The following is an 18,472-nucleotide window of genomic DNA, read 5'->3' as shown; positions in this document are numbered from 1 at the left end:
CTTGTTGTTATTCTGTCTGCTGTCTGCTATCTGCTGTCGTGTTTTCCCAGACTGTTCTATCACATCGTGGAGACTGACGAGGTCAGCACCAAAATACTAATGGAGTTCAACAAAATGAACCTGCCTGGAGAAGTCACATTCCTGCCTCTGAGCAAGCTGGACGTCAGGGACACCGCCTACCCAGAGACCAACGTAAGGAACATACACATATTACATCTGGTACTGTCGGTAGTAAATTTGGACGCTGACGGCAAATGGGTATAATAAACTCTGAAAAAGCTGATATAAAAGGAAGTGTATTAGTTTCTGTCAAACATACTTAATTTGATTACATTAGGTGCAAGCAACCATGGACTTAATATGTTTTATCCCACAATGAGCTCCCTTGATTGTCCCAGTTTCACCAGACATAAAGTCCATTGTTACCCGCACTATGACAAGACAGTTTTGGTTTGACGATGAGGTGTGTAGAATTTGTATTCATACCAATGTGTTTCTGCCACATTAGGATGCAATCCCCATGATCAGCAAGCTGCGCTACAGCACCAACTTTGACAAGGCCTTTAAGCACGTTTTTGGGAAAACCCTGATTTGTCGCAGCATGGAAGTTTCTACCCAGCTGGCCAGAGCTTTCACCATGGACTGTATTACTCTGGAGGGTAAGCCTACCTGTGATACATCATACAATATAGCACTGCCACAAGAGCGTAAAAGGAAGGTGACAGCTGTACAGGTTTCCCAAATTAATTAAAAACCTGCGAAAGTCATTAAATGTCAGAATCACATTTTCCCGGCCTGGAAAAGCCATGGAATTAGTAAAAATCATTAAAAGTTTTGAGGAAATTGATTTTTGTTGAGAGTTATGGAATTGTTGCAGCAATCTTCCTTCATGACCTTCCACATAATGTAACATGATAACAGATTTATGCTCTGTAGCTGCAAATGCGATGATACTTCAGGGTAATATTCTTGGTGATATTATGACATACTGAATTTTTAAAAAATTGTTAAGAATAATAGAAGTGCAACAGTTTGCCTTCATATTATCAGTTAAAACAGTAGCAATTTTACTCCTAATCATGCTTGTTGTTGCAGTATGACCATATAATATAATATAATATAACATAATATAACATAATATAATATAATATCATATAATATAAGAAGTAACAATAAATGCCATCAGATAAGAAAAGGCCGAACGATAAAAGTGAGTTTTAAGAAATTCACTGAGTTTGCCTGCATGAGATCGGCGGGCAGGGAGTTCTGCAGCTGAGGGGCCCACATAGCAAAAGCTCAGTCTCCTTTAGTGACAAGACTAGATTTTGGAACCATGAGTAGAGCTGTGTGGGAGGATCTCAGGTAGCGTTCAGGCTGGAAGTTAACAAGTCACAGATAAAGGCAGGAGCCTGACGATTGTAAAACACAGAGGTAACCAGTAAATGGCAACTAGGATTGGTGTGATGTTGCTTTTCTTGGTACGAGGTATAAGCCTGGCAGCTGCGTTTTGGATGAGTGATGATGAATTATACTCCCAGTTCAATTGTCTGCCCTTTAGTTAATGTATCGTGGTTCATTTTTTATGTAGCATGAATTTGATTTGTAGTTTTAGACATTTTAGTTCCAGTACCGTCTAAGCCTTTCAACTCTTAACAGTACATTGTGCTGTGACTTTCTAGGTGATCAGGTGAGCCACCGTGGAGCTCTAACAGGAGGCTACTATGACACCAGAAAGTCTCGTCTGGAGCTGCAGAAAGACATGAGGAAGGCTGAGGAGGAGCTGGGCGAGCTGGAGGCCAAGCTCAATGAGAACCTGCGCAGGAACATTGAACATATCCTTTCAGTCATATCTCATTAAGATAATGTTACATCAGTGGCGCACGCAGAAAAATGTTTATTGCATGTGCTCTTTTTTGTGAGGTCAGAACATGTAATTGAAATCGTTTTCACTGTGAGATTTGTATAAGAGGTTTAAAAAGTGCCGGTATGTCTAGCTGTGCTGCAGACATTGTTCCAGTATTAGAAATCTGTTGATGTTTCACTGCAGATCAGACAGGTCTTACTCTCGTTTTGGCTGAGTCTGGGGCTAGATTCTAGTTTAAAAGAGGCATTTGCAGTTTTTGTAAAAGCTTCACCAAGTAATTGTTTCATTAGAAGGACAGATTTTACTCCCCCCATTGAGATACATAGATTTTAACAAAATGGTTGAGTCACTTATGATCACCGGACAGTTATTATGTCTGTGTTTATCCCAGAGGGTATACAGGAAGTAGTAGAAGACATATCAGATATGAGTTATTCACCTTTTGACAAAACAGACGTCATGCCCTTTGAAATATTGTTCCTTTTTCCATTTTTTAAAATTAAATTGTATTTATTTTTATTATTTTTTTTACAAAAATTGAATATGGTTAGTCATAAATCAGATTCGCACCTTCTTGTTAGTTCCAGAAAAGTGTTTCATTTGTCAGGATAGTATCAGCTATCTTTCTGAAATGATATATGATGAGTTTCAGTTGTAAGTAGTTTCTCCAAATATGTTTTACCGTTGACATACTTGTTAGTTATCATAAAAAGATGTATGTGGTTGCATATATATAAGGACAGTATGTAGTACAAGGTAAGCGTTAGCTGATGAAGTACACTGAAATAAAATCGCAGGTGTGATAAACTGTAGGCACTTGTGATATTGGCATTCTGTACTCGTCCTCAGAGAAATAGAGGAGGAAACATAGTCGTGCACAGTCAATATTCTTTCAGAGTGTGTTTGGACTGAAAATATCTGTCTTTTTTTTTTTTTTTTTTTAAATGACCTTCACACCTTTTGGTGATAAAGAAGCGTTTGAATTCATATGCCGCGATGCGGTGTATACGAGCCTTTGTCCTGCTTAAGAAATTGAAAGAAGTTACAACACCTTTTGAGTGCAACCTTCACTCAAATACGTTGTGATGTCACATGGCTGAGCCTGTATTTTTAATGTGGATTAAATCCATTTGGGTTATGTAGCTACTTCAGCCAGCAGGAGGCTGACTCGGGTGCAGTGAGAGGGTCAAAGAGGATTAGTGTATGTTAGGTCATATCGGCCAAAGCCGTGACTCACTCCTGGACGATGAAGGCAAAACAGGCGGATCAGGGAGGATTTGTGTCTGCACGGTATGTTTATGGATATGGTCACTTCCGCCCAGGTATGATTATGTGTGTGTTTGCACACCTGTCCAATTACGTAGCTTCTCACCAGCAGCCAGTAGTGCGTATGCGGGTTAATGTGTGCACCTGGTTATTACGTACGTGCGTGAGTAGGCAGGGGAAACAGATGACTGATCTGATGACGTAGCACTAGTCCTTCACTCCTGCAGCGGTGAGTCAGAAAACAGATCAATTATTAAAAAGCCTCTTGTTGTTCACTCTCCACCTCTGCCCTGTTGATGAGCATGAGATGCACCTCATCCATCCCTCCCTATTTTAAGTTGCTCTCTTCATTTTGCCACCAGCACCACATTACAGTGGAAGTACTGAGGTCACACGCCAAGGTCATTTGCGTTGTGACTGCTTATAACTGCTACAACTCTTATCGACTTAGTCGTGTGAAATGCACCTGATTTTATATTTTATTCATAAGTGGTCAACAGAGTGGGCGGTTAGTGACCTGTTAGTGACCGTCAGCTGTTCCCGTTCACGAAAATGATCAGATGGCCTTCGACCATCTAGTTTGTCCATCTGCTCTGGGCAGCAGGCGGGGCAGTCCTTATGACTTTCAGTAGCTCTTCTTAAATCAGCAGATTGATTGGCTTCAGTGTTTATTGAGTTCTGGTAAACCTCAAATGACCATCTGAGTCCTGCACTCCTGGATCATCGATTAGCCTGTCTGTTAAATTAGATTAATGATGTGATGCACAGCCCTCCTTAATCCTCTGCCTTGATATCGATGATGACACAGTTCACCCTTGGAAGGCCAATCACGGTAAAGCGCTCTGAGTCGCACTGAAACGCCTACAAGCTGTCCTGTGACCTTTTATTTTCTAATGCCACTACAAACAAAGGTTTCTGTTGTTTCTGTTTTTAATTCAATTGTGTGTGCCGACTTTTTTTTTGTCCTACTTTATACTGCGGGGAAGAACTGGATGCCATTTCGGCAGTGCTAGTCTTGCAAAAGGCAGTGTGTACTCATTTACACTTAACTCTTTATTTACAGTTTAACTCTTTATTTTACAAGTTTTCATCCAGATTGTCTTTACTCTAAGTGTGCTGGTCTGTTCTGCGCACACACAACCCCTTTTGCATGTCTGTGAGGTTTGTTTCGTGATTTTCCTGTAATAGATTATAGATGTAGTTTTGGATCTAAGGATGTAGGATATGTTATGCTGTTATATTGGACTTCATAAATAACATTGACAAGACTCGCCTCACACTACTAGGCAGTGCAACAGAGGTAACGTGGACGACTGAAGCCTGTAGTCACTTGGTCAAATCGAGTCAGAAAATGTATGAGATGACAAAGACTGACAAGTCAGCAACTTTTAATTTCTAAGCTAAGAGACTACTGAGGGAAATGAAAAGGCTCATCCATAATAAACATTGGCTTATACCTCCTTAATCACTGCCTCCACGCATTAACAATGAGATCGACCAGCTGATGAACCAGATGCAGCAGATCGAGACGCAACAGAGGAAGTTTAAGGCATCCAGAGACAGTATTCTGTCAGAGATGAAGATGCTGAAGGAGAAGAGGCAACAGTCTGAGAAGACTTTCATGCCCAAGGTGATCATACACGAATGATATTCACAATATTATCGTTTAAACCTGTATACAGGCCTGAAGGTTGAGACCTGACCAAATTGGAAGCATTGTTTTTCATGATCTATGGCTGGCGTGCAGCCTGTTCCCTGCTCAGTCACAGTTTGTACTTTTTAACTGATTTCTGACTTCTTCCTCTTCAGCAACGCAGTCTCCAAAGTCTGGAGGCCAGCCTGCACGCCATGGAGTCCACTAGGGAGTCACTGAAGGCCGAGCTTGGTACAGATCTGCTGTCTCAGCTCAGCCTGGAGGACCAGAGGCGTGTGGATGACCTCAACGACGAGATCCGTCAACTCCAGCAGGTCAGCAGTAGCATCATACTGAGACATGATTTGTGTCTGTTGTTATACCGAGGATCTGCAATGCACTTTGCCGCAGCTTGAAATGACTGACAGTCGCAGTGACTTGTCCCTGGTATGGATTTGTCTTAGATCAAGAAAAATAAGGAAATGTTTCAGAGTAATGTGGGCTGGTGCAGTGAGTAACTGTTCACTGAAGTCCCAATACCATTTATTTAAAAACAATCCTCAAAAAGGCTACCTGTAAGTGGAGTTAGTTTTTAGGTCGTATCATATCACCTTCTGCTGCCATATCCCTCTATTATTCAAAGCATTTTGAACATTTTTTGAACATCTTTTATAGAAGATTGGCTGCTTGTTTGGATTTTTTCTGAATTCATCGTTGATATTAAGTAAGCTGTGCTACTCACATAGTTAAGCTTGGATTCAAAATTGACTAAATTCATATTTGTCATTAAATTTTTCATGACTAGATTTACCTCGAGATTCATGTTTTGTCAAGATATGATTTTTCATTTAGATTCGAAAACTGAAAATGTTTTGATATGAGAACGTTATGACACCTTTATTATGTGGAGCCACAGTAAACTGCAGTGTTTCATTTTAATTCAGCCACATAATGGAGCGTGGATTTAAATGGCCATTTAGATCAGAAACATTTTAGAGTTGCTTAAATAGCAGATGTATACGCATCCTTCCACCCTCTATGTAGTTGAGAGAATACGCACGTTGCCTACAGTTTGTTGTTACTCTGTTTCCTGTCCCTTTCTGCCTCCTGTTTTGTATTTAAATGACCTGATGGCGGTGAGAGTAGCAGGCAGCATCTGTGTGTGGGTTGGTCCTGTGATCCAGCACTGCAGCCTCTGTCTCTTTCTTTGCCAGCTGCTCTCAGCTCAATGAACTCTCAGCCATTCCTGCTATCGTTGTGCAACAACTCCGCCTCTGTAACATGGAGCCTTTCATGTTTGGTTCTGCAATGTTGGCGGTTGTCAAATTAAATTGCGTGCGACATAACCCTTTGTTTGGAGCTATTGTCAATAATGCATGTGCCTGGACTGAAGCGAGTGCACACACACAGATGTTTGCTTACTAATTTTGGGCAAAGACTATGAACGAGTGTCCTTATATGGTTTTCAAAGATGACTATAGGATAGTAACAGAAGACTTGCCAAAACACAATTTTCGGCAACAGTTTTAGGGCCAAATCATACTTTCCACTTGACCGTGTGACGTAAATGTTGTCATCTGTCCATGTCAACTAGGCTCCATTTACAAAATTTAATCTCTTCTCATCTATTGCACCAATGTGCTTAATTTTCATCCCTGGCCCTCTTCTCATTATGCACATTATATTCTGTCTTTTTTATTTTTCTTGTTGTTCATCCAAAAAACTAAAAATATAGGAGCTGTTCTTGCCGCCATGAGGTCACCATTTCCTTTCCAAATGTGCACGCTGTCTTTCCTTCATGATTTTTATGGAGGTTTGCAAACAATGTTATGGTGTATTTCCACCACCAAATGGATAAAATGTGTACCGGGATTGTGCTTGGGTGAAACATAGGTTTAGACAGTATCCTTTTTTTTTTTATCATACTACCATACCTTTCTGACATTTCACCAGATACCGTATAAGATGGGCTTGTGTATTAAAAAAAAAACCAAAATATTTGGCGGACATGGATATTGTTGTCATATTATGGCAGTCTATAACTTGCTAAATGCAAATATTGTTCAAAAGTTTCTTTTAGATATATCATTGCCGGCATAATTCACGTTTCCAGCTTTCTGGTGGCATCACTCTAACCATTAGATTTCTTCCACCTGGCACAAAAGAGAAAGAGAAAACCAGGCTGAGAATGTACTAACATCTTGTTTGTTTGCACTTGGCAAAGGGTAACTGTTTGTGTTTTGTGTGTTGCTCCCTCTGTCCACCCACAGGACAACAGACAGTTGTTGAATGAGAGGATCAAGTTGGAGGGCATAATGACAAGAGTGGAAACATATCTCAATGAGAACTTACGGAAGCGCCTTGACCAAGTGGAGCAGGTACACTGTCCCTTTAAACTTCCTAGAAATGTCTCGTGGTATGAGTCTGCATACAGAATATTATTTCTGCTTTGTTCTTTTTTTGTTATTTATTAAATTATCAAAGTTAGTTGCATAACCAGAAAATTCAAGGATTTTGTTCGCAGCTGTTAGATAATTGGATCAATGTAATGTAATAAAATTGTGTGCTGTTGTATGAATGAAAGCATTGCATCTCATTATTACAAGTCAGAAGAGAAGTGTTTGAATTTGCATGACCCTCTTTTTTTGATGTGGCCTACTTTGCATTGTGACAGGAGCTAAATGAGCTGCGAGAGACTGAGGGAGGCACAGTGCTCACAGCCACAACATCTGAGCTGGACGGCATCAACAAACGTGTCAAAGAGACTTTGGCGCGATCAGAAGGTACACGTTGTACTTAAAACACAACACTGGGATGGTGAGGGTAGTGTCAAGTTTAACGCTTGTAACCTGAAGGTGAACTCTGAGAATTCACATAGGCTGGAATGCAGTTTAAAAAAACAACAAAAAAAATCACTTCCCTTTCAAAAAAAAAACACAATTTCCATTAATTTATCAAGACCATCAGACACACACATTTAATTAAGGTCATAAAACATATTTAAAAACATATATTTATGTAACTCAAGAGACAGATATAATGAGTTTTTGGATTGCATACAATGACATACTTGTTATTAGTTGGGAACCATAACGTCAGGTATCTTTTCAAGCTACTGACAAAACAAAACTTGTCACTATTGTCTGACGTCAGTGATCTTAACTGATGTCTGTTAGCGATGTCCTCGATGGGTTGGGATCAGCAGCCGGTGGTGGTGAGAATTCACTCTCAGTGTGGATAATTGATAGGAAGTTTGTTAATTTTTGACAGGTGTTAAGAGTCTTTCCAGTGTTGATTAAAAACTGTTTCCACTGTCTGCTTTTCTCTCTTTAGAACCCAACATGTGAAATTACTTTTCTCAGAGTCATTTATTTTTCTGACTTTTGGCTTTTTGTCTCGTCTTTCCCGTGTGTGTGTGTGTATGTATGTATATATATGCATTTCGCGGATGTTAACAAGGGGGACGCATTTTGATTCTTTTGCCAGCAAGGGTGATGGCGTCCTCCTTCATTCCCCCATAAACTGTCTACTGTGGATAACGTGTTGTTCCAGACAGCCTGGCTGTTGTGTAAATGTTCTCGTGGCTCCATGACTCAGATGAGGTGGACAGGAGGCAGTTATTCCTGAATAGAATTAATTTACATGGATTCATATTGAATCATTGTCACTAACTAATTAAAGACATATTCACAGCACGACCTAATTCATAAGCGGTAATTCTATTCACTCCATTGCTCTAAACTCTTTGCATGTCAATTTTCCATTAATGGTTCAATAAACAGTCAGGTTGTTTTTTTTTTTCTTGTCTCTCTTGACAGAGTTGGAGAAATAGCTTACAAAATGAATTGGCTGATGATGAAAAACCCTGTAAAGCCAAATGAAGTAATAGTAGTTGTGAATGGAAATTGAACACAAGTCCTGGCTGGTTTTTTTTTGTTGTTGTTTTCAGTCTGCTTTTGAAAAGTTCAATTTAGTAAGCTTTAAAGCCTGTGACAGTACATCAGCGCAGAGGCTTAGTCACTGACTCAGAGAATGATAAATACTCTTGAACTTTTTATTAGAAATGAACCCTTTCACCTCTACTGCACCATCCTTACCACCTCCTCTAATGTCTTTCCCAGATCTGGATTCTCTGGTTGACAAGACAGAGTCGGAGATTAAGGACCACATAAAGAGCATGGAGCGCTGGAAGAACATAGAGAAAGAGCAGAATGATGCCATCAACCACGACACCAAGGAGCTGGAGAAGATGACTAACAGGCAGGGCATGCTGCTCAAGAAGAAAGAGGAGTGCATGAAGAAGATCAGAGAGCTCGGCTCACTGCCTCAGGAGGCCTTTGAGAAGTACCAGACCCTCACACTCAAACAGGTACACAAACACACCCGCACACAGTGCTTAACGGTCATACATTATGGTTTGTGGCTTTCAAGTTTCATTTGTCAACCAGACAACATCAGCATCATTCAGAGGTGCACTGCTACGACGTATTTGTTTAATGTGGGTTTTGATATTATAGCAGATATTATATTTTAGTTTAGCTGTTGGGCCTCAGAGCGCTAACTCGTTGGTCACAGAGGCGATGCCAGTTGGTTAGAGTAAAATAACACAATTTTTTGGTTGCTTACAGGGTTCCCGAGGTCATTAAAAAACCTGGAAAAGTCATGAAATTTTGTTTTGAGTAATGAGATGGTTACAGTGATTTTCCGTTAAAAATGTCCACATAATGTAACATAATGGCAAATTTCTGTAGCTGTCGACGTAGCATTGTTTTTGGGACGTCTTGTTTACCATCACATAAATTTATTAATTTTCCAGTTTGAAAAACGCGGGGCAAAAAGAAAAAAATTGGTTCTGAAGAATCATGAATACGTTTTGAATTTTTTCCATTAAAATTGTGTGGGAACCCTGAATTTACAAAGCTCGTCATTTTTATATCTTAATGAGCTTAGTAATTCACGTAAATAAAAAACATGAAATTAACGTATAATTTCAGGGACTAGTTATATTTGAATATCGCCATGCCAGTCACAACACACCAGGAAGAGACAAACGTGTTTTGCCACTGTTAGCTACCTAACATAGCCTGGCATTCAATGACCTGGAATGGAAAGGTTTTTGGTAATGAAAATGTGATGTGGGAGACAACCACGTGGCAGTAAAAGCTTCAAAGCATGTGGTGAGGAAATATAACCCTGAATACATTCAATTTGTGTTGATAATGGCACCCTGTGATGCTGAGCAGGTGTGCTAAATGTGGTGAAATCCTGTCAAATGAGGCACCAAAACAACTGAAGCTCAAACACAAAGCAGCCGGGATGTGTTGGGAAGCCAAAAGAATACATCCCAAGAAAAGAATTAGGCTTGAGACACTAAAAAAAGTTCTTGCAACATAGTCAAAACTGAGTTAAAAGCCAGTTTGAAAGCTAGATACAGGTTGCTGCTCGTATAGCTCCTAGCAAGAAACCCCTTTACTATCACACAGGTGCTAAAAATTGCCTAGCGCTGCGGATATGTACTGAAGGTTACTGAGAAAGGCAGCTGCAACCAAAATTCAGTCAATACCACTCTCCCAAGTGTCTCACTGATGGTAAGCAGAATATTTATTTTAGTCACCACAGCTGATAGTGGAATAAATCTAGTTTTTTTTGTCTGCTTTTTCTCTTGTAATGTCATCTTTCCTCATTTCTTTGGGTAAGGTAGTCCTCTGATTTTTTTATTTCATTTTTTTTTTACAATCAAAAGTAGTCAAATCACAAAAGGCTGAGAGTTTCTGCTTAAATTGACCTTCAAAGGATAGGTTCAGTTTTTGCAGTCTGTTTTAAAAGAGCCTGGTGCCCATATGAACATTGCGGCAGGATTTGCTTGATGTAATCATTCCATCTCTTAATACTAACCATTAAAAGACATCCTCTTAAGAAGCTTTCCACAGTTACGTCACCTTGGTGGTAATTGAATTTAAACATTTATGCAAGCTTAATCTAATGTGCAGACTTGTATTATCTCTTGTCTAACACCTAGTTTTTTTGTAAACTGCGGTTGCATGCTCTTGTGAACTTCTGTACAAAAATACTTCATGCAGTTTATCTGAGGTTTTTCTTAACTGGAGCTGATGTAAATGAGCAAATATCACAATGTTTTATTTTTTCCCAATAACCCGCTCCGTTGGCCAGCACTCAGCTTTGCGCACCTCCAGCCTGTATTCAGAGCAAGAGCAAGCTGTTCCCTGGGCTCAGTCAGGGCTCAGTAGGCTCCCTGAATGTAGTCGTGTCTCGTTTATCTGGATAATTTTGCACCCCATCCGCCAGAGTTTGATCGCTTGTAGCATACTAGGAAGAAGTGTAAGATAATAACAACAACAACAACAACAACAACTCAAGTGTATACCTTAAGTTACATCAGTCAACACATTTTTCAAAAGCACAGTCTTCTGTTACTGAGCTCCAGTAAAGGAGCCGTAACGCATTGGCCACTACGAGCTTTTATGTTACAGAGTCATTTGAGCAATTGTTGTTGTAAACAAAAATGAAGCTTTGACCCCTATAAGGTGCTATTAAGGACAAATGGTGCAGTGTGTTTAGAAAGGCAGTCCCCAACTGTTTGCCTTCACATTGACACTGAAGATACAACAGCAGCAGCAGCAGCACTAACAATAACTACGACCCTCTACTGAAGGTCAGTTTTTCTGTGCATCCTACTACTCGAATCAAGTTTATGAGTGTATGCAGAGCTCGGTCTCCTAAGGAATAAGACCAGAGGCCATTACATCCCACCCACTCACCAGTGACTCAGACACTAGTTAGTGCTCCGTCTCAGTTTTTTTTCAGCCAGCTGCCTCTGGGAGCACAGACTGTGAGTTGAGTGGACTTGGCTGTGTCTTTCATAAGTGTCTGAGCGTGTACATTGTATGTGTGTGTGTCATCTCCCCTCCTTGACAATACTGAAAATAGCCTCACACTTTCTCAAAAACACTCCACATAGTTAATCGCTCTCCACAGGATACTGCTCGGGGGAAAGATGGTGCCATTGATTGCAGAAGTGGATGAGAGGGCCAAGTAATAATGGCACTCGCTTGAGTTCCCTCGGTCATTAGTGATTCGGATGGATGAATTTATAGTTTGAGAGTTTGTGGAGATCATTTCCCTGTTGGTCCAGACTAAGCTGGTTCTTCATCAGGTCACGTTATCCTCAGATATGAATAGAAACTGGGCGCGTACTCTCTAAGATGTTACGAGATGAATAATGGATCTGAAATAATGTCACTGATTAAGTCAACAAGTGATGTCAATGCACCCTAGAATACTGGTGGGATTCAGCTAACTTCCTAGCTTTTTAAAACTTGTGTCTGTCAAGATGAAGATACACAGGTTTATTGGCAAAAATTCAGCTTAAATATGTATTTCATGTAAAAAAAAAAGTTTAAAATTAATTAAATCATTTGTACAAAATTTGCTGGCAGTGCAGATGGGAAGAGAAAAAAATGCTAAATTAAGACATTAATGTTATTATCAGAAATTTCTCCAAACTTTATATTAGAATTTTTACATCAAGCATGCATGCGTTTTTCCAACACTAATGCCTGTCATCGTATACCTCTTAAAAGCAGGGATGCACTGATTTATCGGCTAAGTATCAGTGTCAGCCAGTATTCGTAATTTTGAATGCAACAAATTAGATCACATTCACTAATGCAGCTGGCACTAACAGCTTACGGAGGCTACAGTGAATAACTTTGATATGTGTTGAAGCTCTATTGAGTAAAACTGAGTATTGGTTGAAGGTAAATTACAATGGGTTCACATATGTGTTAAAATATAATCTTGTAAAATGTAGTTCTTGGCGAGAAACTCAAACAAATGTAGTCGTTCAAAGGAGAAATTTGTTGATGTTCTCACAGTAATATGAAATGGATATTAAAGGGCGTTCTCACCGCTGTGCACTAACTGCCCTGATAACCGCATACCTGCAAAAGCATTTCCCCAAAAGGTTAAGTGTTATCAAAAGCGGCTGCTGCCACCATGCTCTGACTGTGAAGCCAGGCACGTGCTCCAGTGAACGCTGGCAGAAGTACATATTTAAAGCTAGCGTGTAGCTGCATTTTGTTGCAAGACATTTGAAACCACAAGTTACCAAAGATTCACATATTTGGACAATTTACCAGTCATCCCAAGTTTGGTGGAGTTGTTATCCCAGGCCCAGTTTTTGAATAAATAACAGAACAAACAAAATAATAGGTGTAAAAACATTAATATTGGCTATCGGCCAAATGGTTATTTTATACATCAGTATCGAAATCAACCTTTGAATTTACAGTCGCTGCATCAGCTACGTAAAACATATTTTAAAAGATGATGATAATAATGATCTTTTCAGGTGAATTTAAAAACCTCTCTACCAAAATGAAAAGAATACATTAATTAGAGCAGCTTTTTGAAAACACAAACAGTCTTATATGGATGAAAACCAAACTATTCTTATTATCTTTACATTACATTTATTTTTAAAGATACAGCCTGCCAACCTGACTTACCTGAAAGATTACAACGTTTTAATGATTCATTTTTTACTTACCGACAGCTGTTCCGAAAATTGGAGCAGTGCAACACAGAGCTGAAGAAGTACAGCCATGTCAACAAGAAAGCTCTGGACCAGTTTGTCAACTTCTCTGAGCAGAAGGAAAAGCTCATCAAGCGTCAGGATGAGTTGGACCGTGGCTACAAATCCATCATGGAGCTCATGAACGTCCTGGAGCTGCGCAAATACGAGGCCATCCAGCTCACCTTCAAACAGGTACGTGGGCACGTCAGACCCTGTTCACAGTGTCCAGGTGGATGCACACATCCATCACTTAGCCAGTGTAAAACTCTGTAATATACCAGTCAGCTGATGGGTGTTTGGTTCTTGGTTTCACTGTTTTTTTGGACTCCTGGTTGTACTTTTAGAAACGAGTAATGTTTGCTTCAGCCTCACAATATGGCTCATATTTACTTTGTTCCTCTTCTTGCTGTTTTTTCGTTCCCTCAGGTGTCGAAGAACTTCAGTGAGGTTTTCCAGAAGCTGGTGCCAGGTGGCAAAGCTACACTGGTGATGAAGAAGGGCGATGCTGAAGGCAGCCAGTCTCAAGACGAGGGTGAGAGCGGAGCAGACAGTGAGAGGGGCTCCGGCTCACAAAGCAGCGTTCCCTCAGTCGACCAGTTCACTGGAGTCGGCATCAGAGTAAGAGTGTTTTTCTCTTATTTATTTTGTCCCTATGGCTGAGAATTCTTTCTCTTTTTAAGTCAAATGACTGTTTTTTAGGGATGCAGAATATAGATTTTTTTTTTATTTGCCGATATATAACAACTCATTCAGCAGATAACTGATACTGATAACGATACATTCACTTCTTTCCCACCTAATTTTAGTGATCATCATGTCTCTTTTAAAATCCTGTAATGTTTACTTTTAGCGTGATGGCCCACCAGCAGACGAGGATATAAAATACTTTTCATTATATGTAATATTCGGTTATTGTGCAAATAAAAAATGCAAAAAATTATGCATTAAAAAAACAGGGACGCATTATCATCCATCCTTTTTTTAAAATCTGAGTCAAAGGGGTTAAAATGACAATAATCTCTTTAAGCTTAGTTTTTTAACTCATTTTATTGAAAAGTGTATTTTTATGACTTTAACACAGTTTAAATGTAATGTGAAATGCTAACAAAAAATGCTAACGGTGACAAAAAACTTTGGTGTATTCCTTGAATTATCCACATTTTATAATTCACACACTCAAGCCGAGCTGGAAAACAGAACCGAGGCGAAGTTGCTCACGCGATGAGTAAAACCCGCTTCTGCTCTCTCTAAATTTATCTGTGTCTTTGTCAAAACTGTCAGAACAGCAAAAGAGCATTCTGGCCATCTGCTGGATCGTCTGTCCCAGAGTGGAGAGTCTAATAATAATGAAGTTAAAGTAACAGGTGTCTGTGCGTGTTTCTGCCCTGTCGTCTGCAGGTGTCGTTCACGGGGAAGCAGGGTGAGATGAGAGAGATGCAGCAGCTGTCTGGAGGTCAGAAGTCTCTGGTGGCTCTGGCCCTGATATTCGCCATCCAAAAGTGTGACCCCGCCCCTTTCTACCTGTTTGATGAGATTGATCAGGCCCTCGATGCCCAGCACAGGAAGGCTGTCTCAGGTAAACTTCCAGTACAAATACATGTATTGATTATATAAAGAATTAATTTGCAAGAGTAGCAGAAAATTAAAGACCAAAACCTAGGCTGTAATGGTTTCTCTATCCGTGACAAAACATCACAGTTTGATGCATGTAATCTGGAAGTTCAGTTTTTTTTTTGTTTTTTTTTTTTTTGCTAGTGTACCAAACTGTGACTCCTAAACCGGGATATAATTCGAACTGTGGCTCAGTGTAGCGTTGAAACCTTTTATCTGTACAGTTTCATACAATCTATACGACATGCCACAGTAAACTACAGTAAATACTAAATGGTTATGAATCTTAAAATGATCACTTTTGTTGTTATGCTATCAGACAGATGTTGATTTGAACGTCATGACTGCAGTTTGTGGTGGCGTTGTATTGTATGAATATTATTTATTTTAAAAAATGTTTTCTCTAGTAATCAATTTTTATTCTTTGCATGAAAGCTGTTGCAAATATTACAAAGTCATGATCTCCGTCTCTGTATTGCACGTCGATTTCAGACATGATTGTCGAGCTGGCAGGCCACGCCCAGTTCATCACCACCACCTTCAGGCCTGAGCTGCTCGACTCTGCTGATAAGTTCTATGGTGTCAAATTCAGAAACAAGGTGAGTGTTCTTCTAAAGAGCAGGAGCCGTCCAGGTGACTACAAGGATCATTCAAGTTTTTATCTTATCTGAAGGGGTTTTCTTACAAACGTGCTGTGCAGGATCTTAACAATGCCATGGCAATTCTCAAAAAACGAATGCACTTGTTTTTAATTTAACCGTTTTTGCTGATGTTGTGAAGATTCACACCTTCAGGAGAGGCAGCTCAACAGTGCATTGCAGCATCAGTTCTTTTTTTTAGCACACACACACACAAAGAGGAACAGACAGCTAGTGGACTGTGAGGAGATATTCAATGAATTTGACAAGAAGTGCTTCACTCAAACATAATCATGACTTCTTCTTACAAAGAGGTTGCATCTCAAAGTCCCGTCTTTACGCTGCCTTTGCATTTTTAGACAGAACAGTGAACTGAGCAGTGGCTCCATCACGCAGCACCAGTGTGAGTTCAGACAGTGTGCAGGCTACCTGGAAGCAAAAAAAGGTGTGACGGGTTTGATTTTTAGTCGTGTGTCATGTGACATACGTGTCAGCAGCGCATTATAATAAATCTCCCAGCGGTTGGTCGCACACTTAACAGGTATTTTAAACATCACACGTGTCCCGTCCATGATCCCATCCTGCAGGTTGTCCCCTTTTTGACAGACTTCAACAACTCTGTCGCGCCATTCTGCAATTGTACTTTTTTATAAAGAATGGTGGGGCGTAATAACAGCGCAAAATTCCCATCTTGCACAGGCAGTGTAAAGGGGACTATGACATGTTTGAAAAAGGCTCAGATCAGTATTGAATGCAGTGGGTGAGTCAGATTTGTAGTGTGGCAGTCAAAAACAATACCTGAGGCTTCAGTCATAGGAAGGTTTGTTTGCTGTGACGTTAAAACCTAAAATGGCATTACGCCATGAAATAAAAGAGCAAGTCGCACTCCAATCTCTGCTAGCGCATCATTGCCATCATCAACCACTTTGATGTTGAATTTTAAAGGATAATAATATATAACCGAAAATTGATTATTTTCATTCAGTTTTCCAGAGTTCTGTTCTGATGTGTTTTTACAGAAACCAGCAGCTTCACATGAAAGTCACTCTTTCTTGTGAAGGTTTCCAGTAAACACACTGTCTCTTGCTGTCACTTGCTCTTGCTGCTGTAGCTGATTTTCCTTTCGGACCACTTATTTCTGTTCCACCACAGTTTCCCTCTGTAGACCAGGCTGGTTTTCTTCCAAGCAACTTTAGAGAAAATAAAATATTTCCTTTTTTTGTGGTTTCATAACATAAATGATTGCTGCTTAGTCAGAGTGGCTGAAATGGAGGCATTGATTGGTCATTAACTCTGTGTGTGTGTGTGTGTGTGTGTGTGTGTGTGTGTGTGTGTGTGTGTGCGTGTGCGTGTGCGTGTGCGTGTCTTGTCTTTTTAGGTGAGTCACATCGATGTGATCACAGCGGAGCAGGCCAAAGACTTTGTGGAGGATGACACCACCCATGGTTAATAGTCTTCAGCTCCTCATCGTCCTCCTCGCGACCTCCTCCTCCGCCTCAACAGTGCACTGCGTAGCTTGAAGCCTTCCACCACAGGGCCCGAGGACAGAAATATCCCAGTCAATCCACCAGCCTTTTTTTAGTCCTTCTGTTCAAGATGAACAATGCAGCAAGTGTTACAGATCAAAGGTTAAAATTTTATCGGATGAACACCCAGAAAACCCAAGCTCAAAATACGTTACTGTTAACTTTTGACATCATTCTGTGGCAAATTTGAGAGAAATGCTCTTTCGTTAAAAGTATGCACGCAGGAGACATTTGTCTTTTCATATTTTCCTGCATTGCTGTGCCTCTCAGCCAAGCTGCATCGGACAACTAACAGAAATGTCGCTTCACATCGAAATTTAAAAAAATGTTTTTTAAAAGAGGTCCTGAAGAGAGCACAACTCTGTGTTTTCCTGTGCTCAGTTTTGGCCAGTAGTTCTGAGCCTAGTTTGGGTAATCTGTCATCTGAACTGCAAAGTGTGAGGCGCTCTGAACGGTAATGAACCTTCAGGACCTTTTTTGGAAAGCGAATCATCGTGTGCATAGTTGAGACTGCAGATGCAGATTGTCAAAGCTCAGTGTTGATGGGAGGGTCTCAAGCTGTTCTGGATTTTTGTTATTGATGCCACCCTTGTAAAAAGTTTTTGTTCACTTTCCTGGTTTCTGTATACTCTTTATACTCATGAGATGATGCTTACTTGTATGTCATAACCAGCCCAATGGCTTAAAATGTTTTAAAGGTTGTGGTTCCTTTCTATGGTTGTTAGTGTGTTGTGTAATTTCCTGTTTTTAGGTCACTGAAATATATGAAAGGTTTAATTCCAAAACGGCACATTCCCTGAATTTCATCAGTTAGTATTTCCAAAAGCAGATTTCAGAGACAGTTAACCATCTGATTGGGTCCTGGAACGACTTCGGTAGTAGTTGTGTTTTCTGGAATGCCAAGTTGTAATTTATCATTTCCCTCAAAGATCCTATATAACCTCTTCTCTTCAATCTTTTATAGTTTCTCTGATTTCCTTACTGGACGTATTGTTTGGGATTAAACTTCTCATATGTTGCTCCTGGTTTTAAATGTTTTGGTTCATTTTTATGTAACTAGAAAACCTACAAAAATAATAAAAGGTTTAAAATACACTGTATCACATTGTCAGTGTAACATTTAAAAAAGACCACTAGGTGGCGCTGTGCCACTGACGCCTGACATCCTCGTGGTCACAGCAGGATTTCTGCAGGGAAACGATCTGTCTACTGTAAGGACTAACTGTTGAGAAAATACATAATGAATCCAAGAGGATTTTACAACACCGCTAAAGTGTTGAAAATCAGTCTAAAATGGTGTTGCTAGAAAAAAAAAAAAGATTTTCAACTTAATTAGCA

General features: G+C 39.9%; 1 protein-coding gene across 1 annotated transcript in view; it reads left to right on the top strand.

Moving 5' to 3' along the window:
* The window catches only part of smc3 (structural maintenance of chromosomes 3), a 33,102-nt gene extending 14,868 nt beyond the window's left edge, over positions 1-18,234 (top strand). Inside the window, exons 17-29 of the mRNA XM_042485023.2 lie at positions 51-192; positions 509-659; positions 1,680-1,832; positions 4,609-4,760; positions 4,940-5,098; positions 7,034-7,141; positions 7,438-7,546; positions 8,885-9,132; positions 13,339-13,551; positions 13,786-13,977; positions 14,758-14,935; positions 15,463-15,569; positions 16,987-18,234. Coding sequence (XP_042340957.1) covers positions 51-192; positions 509-659; positions 1,680-1,832; positions 4,609-4,760; positions 4,940-5,098; positions 7,034-7,141; positions 7,438-7,546; positions 8,885-9,132; positions 13,339-13,551; positions 13,786-13,977; positions 14,758-14,935; positions 15,463-15,569; positions 16,987-17,058 — 1,984 coding nt within the window. The 3' untranslated portion in view covers positions 17,059-18,234. The remainder of the gene's footprint in view (positions 1-50; positions 193-508; positions 660-1,679; positions 1,833-4,608; positions 4,761-4,939; positions 5,099-7,033; positions 7,142-7,437; positions 7,547-8,884; positions 9,133-13,338; positions 13,552-13,785; positions 13,978-14,757; positions 14,936-15,462; positions 15,570-16,986) is intronic.
* The last annotated feature ends 238 nt before the right edge of the window (positions 18,235-18,472 follow it).

Source organism: Plectropomus leopardus, chromosome 3 (assembly GCF_026936395.1).
Source record: "Plectropomus leopardus strain MGB_pleo_1.0 chromosome 3, ASM2693639v1, whole genome shotgun sequence".
Lineage (NCBI taxonomy): Eukaryota > Metazoa > Chordata > Actinopteri > Perciformes > Serranidae > Plectropomus > Plectropomus leopardus.
This window is presented reverse-complemented; position numbering and strand designations above follow the sequence as displayed.